This window comes from Erithacus rubecula, assembly GCF_903797595.1.
Source record: "Erithacus rubecula genome assembly, chromosome: 29".
Lineage (NCBI taxonomy): Eukaryota > Metazoa > Chordata > Aves > Passeriformes > Muscicapidae > Erithacus > Erithacus rubecula.
The window spans coordinates 458,922-469,478 of record NC_136681.1 but is presented as its reverse complement, the minus strand read 5'-3'; the positions used below and the strand labels follow the sequence as shown (position 1 = coordinate 469,478).

At 49.1% G+C, this 10,557-nt stretch overlaps 1 protein-coding gene across 2 annotated transcripts in view; it reads right to left on the bottom strand.

Moving 5' to 3' along the window:
* The window catches only part of ARHGAP25 (Rho GTPase activating protein 25), a 29,106-nt gene continuing 18,549 nt past the window's right edge, over positions 1 to 10,557 (bottom strand). For both annotated transcript variants that reach the window (XM_079329028.1, XM_079329029.1), the window contains exons 6-11: positions 7,099 to 7,231; positions 5,323 to 5,396; positions 4,648 to 4,769; positions 3,941 to 4,134; positions 2,907 to 3,472; positions 1 to 1,807 (exon numbers count right to left, since the gene is read on the bottom strand). In XM_079329028.1, the coding sequence (XP_079185154.1) occupies positions 1,597 to 1,807; positions 2,907 to 3,472; positions 3,941 to 4,134; positions 4,648 to 4,769; positions 5,323 to 5,396; positions 7,099 to 7,231 (1,300 nt within the window). In that variant the 3' untranslated portion in view covers positions 1 to 1,596. The remainder of the gene's footprint in view (positions 1,808 to 2,906; positions 3,473 to 3,940; positions 4,135 to 4,647; positions 4,770 to 5,322; positions 5,397 to 7,098; positions 7,232 to 10,557) is intronic.

Here is a 10,557-nt window from a genome sequence, read left to right as displayed (position 1 = left end):
CTGTGGCTCTTTGGGATTTTCAGGAGACCCAGGAGGTGTCTGGAACAGTCATTCCCTGCAGGTCTGTGGGCAGGACAGGGAGGAGCTCCGTGTTCTGTGGGGTTCTGTGCAAGGGAAAACTCCTGGAGTCACTTAGGGGTTGGATTTCTGAATGCAGCTCAGCTCTCACAAACTGTCCTTCCCCACACTTCACATCCACAGCTGAGCAAAGGTGGGTTCAGCACACCAAACTGGATCTGAGACTGAGTCTGAGCTCAGTTTTAGGGCTAAACCAGTCCCCCCACCCCCAGCAAGGCTGAGAGCAGCAAGTGCTTTATACCTAACACTGGATTTATTCTCCAATAACATTTCCCACTCCCACCTCCCCTTTTTTCCCACACTTTCCTCTGTGTCCCTTTCTGCCCCCAGTTCATTTTCCCTGTCACACAGCTCTGCAGCCTGTCTGGGCTGAGCTTTTCCCTCCCAGCAGAACCCAGAGTTGTGCCTGCAGACCTTGGTCCTGCTTGAAAACTGCAGATCTCTGTGGTTTTCCCTTTCCTGTCCCTATCAAAGCTCTAGGCTGGGCTGTTCCCTTTCCTCAAATAAATAAATGGTTTTCTGTAGAAGAAAATAACTGTGCAAAGTCCTGTCCTCCTCTTTTCCTCCACCAGAAGCTGTGGCAGCACCGTGGTGCTGCTGGCAGGACTCTGGCAGGGGTGGGGATGAGCAGAAAGGTCACCAAAACCACAGGGACACCTTTGGGTCCAGGGGATCTTTGCACTGCTGGGGAGAGAGCCAACATCCTCATTGGGGTGCAAACCCAGGGCTCCATAAGCTGGCTGAGGAAATCCTGATCTGCACCTCAGAAACAACCAAGTTCCAAAGCAGGGGCAGTAAAAAAGTCCAGATTTGTCATCCTCTGGAGTGTGTCCATCAGGGAAAATGCAGGATTTCTGAGCTGGAGCTGCTGATGGACTCCCCCTGCACAAAGAGCTCCAGGTACAGTTGTGAGGTGCTCCCCAAGCTCCAACATGTGCTGGATTTAGGAACAGCCAGCTGTGGGGAGTGACTCAAAACAGCTGGACTGAAGAGTTTGGGTGATGGTGGGATTTTCTGCCTGGAGCTGTGGTGTGGGGGCTGGTACAGCTCAGCAGGTGATGCTGCAGAACTCAGAGCCTTGTGCTGCCCCAGGAGAGCAGGAACCAGCTGGGATTGATATGAGCATCTCCACCACCCAGGGCTGTGCCTCCCCAGGCCTGAGGCTCTTCTCCCTGCCCAAATCCATGGATGTTTTGCCTGTGGGTGTCTCCAGCAAGGAGACAGGCAGCTGGAGGAGGGACACCTCTGGTTTGTTTCTGTGAAGGCACAATGTGTCCATAACCCAAACTTCTGAGTGCAATTCTAACTGAGCAGCAGGAAGTATTGGCCTGTTCTCCAGGTAACCTGAGCAGCTGAAAGAAGAATTGAAATAAACACACCCAAAAAAGCTTGGGCTTTGGGCTTGGGCTGTGGGCAGGAGCAGGACACTGGACAATACAAATCCTTGGCTCTGAACCTGCAGTTCCTGTGCATTTGTGCAGCTGCATTTGTGGTCTGTGAAAAGCTGGGTGTCTCCTCCTAGTTGGTTTTGGCACCAATTTTACTCGTGGGTTTAGTTAAGTTTTTTAACTCCTCCTCGAGCTTCTTGTTTTTTTTCTCCAGCTCCTCCCGCAAGCGCTCGGCGTTCTCCAGCCTCAGCTCCAGCTCCCCACACTTCTTCTTCTCCTGCTCCATGTCCTGGCTCAGCCTCACCACTTTGGCCCAGGCTTCATAGTTCTCCTCCTGGAGACTGTGAAGGGAAACAGAGCATGAAAGGATTGGATTGGATTGGATTGGATTGGATTGGATTGGATTGGATTGGATTGGATTGGATTGGATTGGATTGGATTGGATTGGATTGGATTGGATTTGGGCTGGGATTTGGGCTGGGATTGGACTGGTCTGGATTGGATTGGACTGGATCAGACTGGACTGGATTGGACTGGATTGGATTAGATGAGATTGGATTGAATTGAATTGGATTGGATTGGACTGGATTCAATTCGATTCAATTGGACTAGACTGGATTGGACTGGATTGGACTGGATTGGACTGGATTGGATTAGATTGAACTGGATCAGACTGGATTGGATTGAATTGGATTGCATTGGATTGGATTGAACTGGACTGGATTGCTGGACTGGATTGGATTTGATTCAATTTGATTGGATTGGACTGGATTGAATTGGACTGGATTGGACTGGATTGGATTGGATTGGATTGGATTGGATTGGATTGGATTGGATTGGATTGGATTGGATTGGATTGGACTGGATTGGACTGGACTGGATTGGACTGGACTGGATTGGATTGGACTGGACTAGACTGGATTGGATTGGATTTGGGCTGGGATTGGATTTGGCTCTCAGGGATTCTCACCTCAGCCTCAAAACAAGCCAGAGATGCTGTGCTGAGCCCTTCAGTGGCCACATAACTCGATGCAACAAATCAATAACTGTGGTGCACGTGTGTTGATAATGGGACAATAATCATAATAAAATAACATGTGGGGTTGACGGCTACAATCAATGGTGTAATGATGCTACTGGTGAATTCTGGAGAGCCTAACAGGCCCATGTCATGGCAATAACAGGAATTCTGACCTGCAAAGGAATGCAGGAACATTGCAGTGCCACTGAATGATGTGCTAAGAGCTGTGGAGCACTGATGCTGTAATAATCCATCACCCACTGTGATGAGAGCACAGCTCGTGCAGTGCAGCTCAGTGATTTTTAGACAGCCTGCTAAACACTGTATTTTATCATGAATCACTGCTATTACACACTGCATGACACTGCTGGTGAACCATCAGTGCAGTGTCTGCTGCAGAAAGCAACTCCCTGCATTACCTTTTAATCTGCCCCTCGTAGTCATTTCTCTGTGCCTCCATATCCTTTTCCAGCTTGAGGATCATGCTTTGCAGGAACTCCCTGCTCTCCTGCTCGGGGCTGGGCTCCTCAGCAGGGCTGCTGGTGGCACTGGCTGGCTCCTTGGGCTCGTGGCTGGGACTGAAGCAGGGCAGGAATTCCTTCTCGGAGATGCTGCTGGCAGGGCTGGGGCTGGAGCCGCTGCCCTCCCCGCTCTCTGCCTGGCAGGAGGGGCCACTGTCGAAGGCTGAAGCCCTGTGGAGGTCGAGCAGCTTGAAAAGGTCATGAGACAGAGTTCTCTTGTGTCCATCCGAGGCCAGGGGGCGTGTGCTGCCCTTCCAGAAGTCACTGGCAAGGACATCGCTCCTCTCCTTGCCCCTCTCCCCCGGAGCAGCTCCCAGGAAGGATTTCCTCGTAGGCAAAGTCTGAGTTCTTTTCCTTGCCTCTGTTTTCCACGTTCCCTGGGTGTCTTTGGGATCTGTGTCCTCCCCAGGGATGCTCGAGGTGGCAGCTGGGCCAGGGGAGCTTCTGGAATTGGGGTGATCCCTCTGCAAAACAGAAAAGCATCTCTGGAGCAGACAGGTCACAGCCACTGCTGCTGCTGCAGGCTTTACAAAGGGCACATCTCAACATGCTGGAGGAATGGCCACGCTTTTCCATAAAAAACCATTTTGAATTGCACCACATTTAGCTTTTTTGCAGGGATTCCTTTGAAGAAAAGCCTTTAATCCTCAATGTTTTCCCTTCACCAGCCTGAGCTGAAGGTTTCATGTGCTCGGCTGTTCAGCCAAAAAGCTTTGGGAGTTTTCATATTCCCCAGAACAGCAGATTTTCCACAGGAAAGTGGAAAGTTTATGCACATCATTTTCCTGATGTAAATATTCCAGGGGTGACAGACACAGCTTTTTAACCTAAAAATAGCAAAAGCTTGCAGGGCTGGCTGCCCTGTCAGAGCTGCCACAATGAACACAGGTTCAATAACAGAGCTGTGGTGATTCCTGGGGATCCAAACTCACCATCTGCCTTTGGGTGAAGGCTCTGGGTGCTGTGGGCTCCTCTGCAGCTCCCCAGCCCACGGAGCTGCGAGAGACAGGAGCTTTCTTCTCAGCTTCTGGGGCAGCTGGGGAGGGAGGCACATCCTTGGATGGGGGAAAGAGCTTCTCATGGTCACTGATCAGCACAGTCATCACCTTCTGGACCTGGGGTGTGCCTGGAGGAACTAGAGATTGTCAGGGGCAAGCCCAGTGCCACGGGATCCCTCCCAGCACTTGGGTTTTCTGCTCGGTGTCTGAAATGGAGATGGAACACAAAACAAGGAGCAGGATCATAAAGCCAAAGAAAGTAAATGCAATGAGTGAAAGGAAATGAGGAGCCACATTTATTTGAGTTTCCTCTGTTCCCCCAAGAAGGATTTTGCACTTTTCTGATCTAAGCAGCACAGAGATGATCTCACCAAATTCCTGAACCTGCTGAGCTCCACAAAGGGAACATGCAGTGGGGTGTTTTTGTCATTTAATCGATTCCTGAGGGGTTTTTGCCATCACAAACACCTTTACAGCCCAACAAACACATGGCTGGACTCTGTACTCACTGTGCCTGGGCACATTTCTGGCTTTCTTTCAGTTGCACCACAGAAATTCTTTAATTTCGAGTCTGTGGATGTAGCTCAGGATTTCAGCATGCCAGCTGTTCCTAGGACACTTATTCCAGGAGTCCCTTTTACCTCTCATGATACTTGCAGGGTCCTCTATCCTGGGTCTGATGAGATTCACTCCTATCACTGTTGCCAGGTTATCCACACTCATCTTGTTGACGCTGGAGTTCAGTTGGATTTCATAGAGGAACCTGCCAGAATTCCAGAGCAAACATTTCACATCAGAGGTGGAAGATTGCTGGTGAAAAAGTCCTGATTCATCCTCCCAGCTCTTCCTCTCAGTCACAAGGACAAAAACACTCAGCCTTAGAACTGAACTGGAGCTGGGTCTTACTAGTAACCAGAATAAAATAAAAAAAAAAAAACATGTGAGGAGTTGCTCCCTCTTAGAAAGAAATCAGAAAGGAAGGGAATCCCCTCCTCAAATCTCCAGCCACAGAAAAACCACCCAGGCTGGGTGAAGCCCAGAAGTTTTGGTGCACAAGGCTTTTGTCCAGGAAAACTAGACCTGGTTTTAGTTCCCAGGGATTTATAAGTGAGTTTGAGGGTGGTGATTCATGCTCAGGCATTGCCAGGGGGTTTATCCCAGGGGCTGAAATTCTCCTCTACAAAAATCAGGATCTGGTGACTCAAAGGGAGCCAAAGCACAGCTCAAGAAGGCTCTACCTACAGGAGTCATCCTTGGGGTGACATCTGTGCTGCCCAACCCCAAACCCCAGCTGAGCACACCTCGTGCAGACTCACCTGCAGATGTAGCTGAGGAGGTTGTAGTTGTCTCTGGGCAGGAGGGACAGCTGCTTCAGGAGCTCCTGGTGGCCCTAAGTGGTGAAAAAACAGCTCCAGGAGGATTCACAGGCACGTCTGGTCCCAGCTCCTGGTCACCCCAGCCAGGCTGGTGTGGGGTCTGATCCTGGCACCCCCAGTGGGGGAGTCCCCAGCCCTGGGGGTGCTCCAGACACAGGTGGTGGCACTGGGGACAGGGGTCAGTAGTGACCCTGGGGACAGGATCACTGGTGGCACTGCGGACAGGGGTCAGTGGTGGCATTGGGAACAGGGGTCAGTGGTGACCCTGGGGACAGGATCACTGGTGGCACTGGGGACAGGGTCAGTGGTGGCACTGGGGACAGGGGTCAGTGGTGGCATTGGGAACAGGGGTCAGTGGTGACCCTGGGGACAGGGGTCAGTGGTGGCATTGGGAACAGGGGTCAGTGGTGACCCTGGGGACAGGATCACTGGTGGCACTGGGGACAGGGTCAGTGGTGGCACTGGGGACAGGGGTCAGTGGTGGCATTGGGAACAGGGGTCAGTGGTGACCCTGGGGACAGGGTCAGTGGTGGCACTGGGGACAGGGTCAGTGGTGGCACTGGGGACCAGATCAGTGGTGACCCTGGGGACAGGATCACTGGTGGCACTGGGGACAGGGTCAGTGGTGACCCTGGGAGTGGGGCTGGCTCATGTTGGTGATCTTGGGCATCTTTTCCAAACTTAGTTATTCCATGGCTCTGATTCTCCTGAATCTGCTCCCCTTGGAGCTCCATTTCTCCGTGGGACACAGAGAGGCTCTGCAGGGCTCTCAGGGAGGGGCAGCCACAGAAGGAGAAGATTCCCTCTCCAGCTCAGCATGAGGGTTGAGCTCTGCAAGAGCTGAACCTGCCTCATCTCCTCCAGTGGCTTGTGTAGAGACATTTAAGACATCTTCAACCCCAAAGAGAAGAAATTTAAGCTTTAAAATTAACAAGCCCATGTAGCCAAGTTGGGAAACCCCAGTGGCTTTGGGGGAGATTTCCTTTTAATTTTTTTCCTTTTTTTCTCTCCCCAGATTCCAAAGCTGTGCTGATACTGCCGTGCACTCGGCACCTCCAGCACACCACGGTGCCCTGGCACTGAAACTGATTTTAAGGCCACGAGGAACTTAATATATGTTATAAAATAATTCGTGTTTGTGTGAATTTAATGTGGAATAAAACATGCTTGTATGAAAAAAAATAAATAAATATTTAGAACACACGCAGCAGTTGGGGAAAAGAATTGTAAAACTACAGCTAGCAACAAAGAAAAGAGATCGAAATTATCAAGTTAATAGATGTGGAGATGGGCCCTTTCTGAGACAGTCCTGGAACACCCAAGCGATGAACACTTGATAAGTATCACCAATCAAGATAACCAGAGTCGTCAGGAACATACATCGCAATTCTGGATTACCATAAACCAACATCAACATTCATCACTTCCCAGACATGGTTTTGACCATCCCAGCACAGAGAAAGAAAAAAAACATGAATATGCGAAGCAACAAAAAGAAAGAGCCTCTGCCCCAGGAGGGAAAATCTGTATAAAACCAGCCCCGGAGAAATGCCAGTGGCGAACAGCTGAGCGCGGACCCGTGCGCTCACCCGCTTCGATTGTGTCGATCTAACACTGTATTTCGGTGGCGAAATAAAGATCTTTTCTTTTGATTATTCTTAATTCGGCTCGATCATTTCGTTAGCTATAACAGGAGGGAAAGAAGAGCATCTCTACCTTTGTCTCATCGGCCTCCAGAGCCTGCCCGCAGAGCAGGAAATCCTCATACTGCAGCCAGGGCACGACGGGCTCCGGCAGCTCCCGCAGGTACAGCTTGAACAGCGAGGCCACGGTGTGCACATCAGTGTCCCTGCGAGGGACAGAGGGACAGAGGGACACTCAGGGACACTCAGGGACACTCAGAGCCAGCGGGTCCCCACAGAGCTCTGCCTCAGCTCTGTGGCGACAGAGAGATGGAAACAGGGAGGACGGAGCATCCAGGGCTGGTTCTGCCCCAGGCAGCCCAGATAAAAGTTCTGAATAGAACAGAACTCCTGGCTGCTTCAAGGCAGAGGCAGCTCCAGAGTGCTCCAGTGCAAGGCAGGCCTAGGCTCAGGCTGTCAGCTTGACAGCAATGCTGCATTTCTCTTACAAACAAACTGTAGATCTGCTGGCAGACAAATTAGCACTAAGAGATAAAACAAACAATGGGATGGATTTCATTGATTGGTGAATGGAAGAAGAGATTTGCCTTTACAAACAAACTGTAGGTTTGCTGGTAAATGAAATTGGATATTGGAAGATGAAAGGAGCAATGGGGGGAAAACTATGAATTCTGTAAGAATTCAAAATTAAAAGGGAGGGTTATACATTGGAGGGGAATGTCAGGTGTCAGGTGTTTGGGAAGTCTGTGCCTCTTGAGTACCTCAGCCCAAGGGGAAAGAGAGAGGGAAATGCAGATGGGAAATTGGGATAAAAGGAGGCTGCATCCTCCAAAAATTGGAGAGACCCAGGGGAATGCCCCATGGCCTCTCCCTTTATTCCAATAAAGCAAAAAGGACTCCTCTGTCTCCTTTGTGGACATAAACCTCTGATGTTTATGGGTTCATTTTCCTAACAAGCTCTTCTGTGATTTCATTCTGCTTGCAGCTCTCCCTCAGCCATTGAGAGAAGCAGAGATCTGGGAGAGCTGCAAGAGATTCCACAGGCAGCTTCATTTCTACAAAGGGGTCTGACAGCAAATCCGAGTACATAGAATATCAAAGGGGATTTATAGGGTTCAGGGGGATAGAAAAGTGACCAATAGTTATAAGTTGAAAGCTGTGCAATTGCTTTAAGGTCTTAGGTAGAAAGTGACCAATTACCTAAAAGAGATAAAGACCAATAAAAACTCTAAGAGATAACAGGGAGTCTACAGGGGGGTGAACATTTCTCTAGCATGAGCCATCCTAAGGAAAGATTTCTTATCTTAGGGGAGAAAGTTCCAAGGATGCCCTAAAGGTGTGTCTGAACCACCCACAAGCAAGCCCCCACAAGGCTCTGCCTGAGCTCTGTGGTTTTACAGATATGTATGTATAAAAGAAAGATTTTTGAATGTAGAATCTAAAGAAGGTATAGAAATTATAGCAAGTTTTAATATAAAAAAAAGAGTTGCTGAGTTAGTTTTACTGGGTAACTAAAAAAGCAAAAAGCAAGTGAATTGGAAGAGACTTTTATGATTTACAGCAAAAGATAAATTGACTTTAAACAAAAGATGTTTTCACCAAGTAAAAAAAATTCACAGACAAACAAAAAATGCCATGTTGCAAGTAAAAAACAAAATCTCAAAATTTTTCACTGCAAGAAAACTGAAAAACAACTTCTAGCTTAAACTGTAACACACTAACTTTTGGTGATTGGAGAAGAGTAACACGAATATGTTAGTAGTTATAATAAGCTATAGGTAATAGTAAAGGTATTGGTTGGTTGTCATGCTTTAAGATGCTCTAATGAAAAGTAGATAATGCATTGTAACCAGAACTAAAAGAAGCATTCAGAGGAACCCACAGCTGGGGCTGTCAGGCTTCGGGCTGGGCTCTTGTCACCCAGACCCGTGAATTGCTGCATCATTTAAACAATAAACAGCATTTTAAAAAGCCTGGAGTTCTGCATCCCTCATTTTAAGCTCTTACACCCAGGGAATGGGGAAGCTAAGGAAACAAAGGCTTGGGGGAGGTTTTCCAAACCCAGTGTCTACACCTGGGCTGAGCCAGGGGAGCAAGAGATTCACTCAGAGGGCTCCTGCCTCCTCCTAGAGCCGAGTTTGGAGCAAGCACAAAGTCACAGTCTCAGCTTTTCCCAGCTGCCCTGCCCTTGGACACCCTGGAGCATGGCAGGCAGTGCCTGCTCTTGCTTCTCCAGCACCCTGGCACAGCTTGGGCACAGCTTGGGCACGGATTTGGGCACGGATTTGGGCACAGCTTGGGCACAGATTTGGGCACTGCAGGAACCAAAGCCAACAGCAGCTGTCTCTGACACGACACTGGGATGGTCTCAATCTCCCTGCTCTGCTTTGTGAACCTAAAATCACTTTTCTTCAGCCACCAGATACCTACAGAGCCCTTATTTAACAATTTAGCAATTCTGGAGCATCAGCCTGGCTCTTGTCACTGCATTCCCAGGGGCAGAGAACCAAGGAAAAGGGATCAAAACCTTTCTCCCTCCTCCCTATTCCAAGCAAAGCCCCTGCTGGGCTCCCAGGGCTCCAGATGAGATCCTGCCTTGCTCAGCCTCCCTCCCCATGTGGAGCTCTGGGATTTCAGAGCAGCAGCAATTCCTGGGGATGTTCTGCTGGGACAGATGTTTGCAGCTTTGCAGCCCTTGTATTTACATCCTGTCAAGGGGACACTGTCAAGACCATGCGCCTCTGATCTGACCTACCTTGAAGTTGCTAAACTTATAAACTTCAAGCAAAAATCCCCCAGGTCAGTTATTTTTAGCATTAGTTGTAAAATACCATTATTTTCACAAACACTCATAAACACAGAGGGACTTTTTCAGAGTTGTGTTTTTGCAGGACCTTCCAATACCCTCCACTGGGCACTCTGGCTGCCTGGACTGCAGCTTTCTAACCACCCCCCCCTAAATTCTGCCCTGATGCTTTCCTTTATTTCCAGGAGTCTCCTCTCAGCACCCTCTGACTGTTATTGTGGCTTCTGCTGAATCCTCTCTCCCTCTGGAGGGTGCTGGGGTGGGACTGTGTCACTGCCTGTGTACACTGTGCAGCACGCTGCTCAAGGCACACTGCACTGCCCACAGGGCAGGCCTTATCTTTATACTATTAATTATGTACCTCATGTTTACAATTACTTTCCAATACATAACACTTTCATTACACTGTCCAGTTTTCTCTCAAACTGATCCAAAAGTGTGTTGGGGTTGAGTGTTTTTCTACTACTGTGCAAATTAAAGAATTTTTCCCATTAACATGCCAATGGAGCTGGCCGGGTTACACCCAGGACCTTTGATCTCTGCCTCAGAGTCCTTGATTCAAATAATTATAATACTTGGGAGGAGTGGAATTAAAGTCTCTATTTTCAAAGGAAAACTTCTGCCTTTACTGGCAAACACCTGTCCTTCAAACCAGGACAGATTTTGGCGCCCAACGTGGGGCAGAGGGCACTGAGTGGAGAGTTAAGACAGGAATAGCAGCTCTCT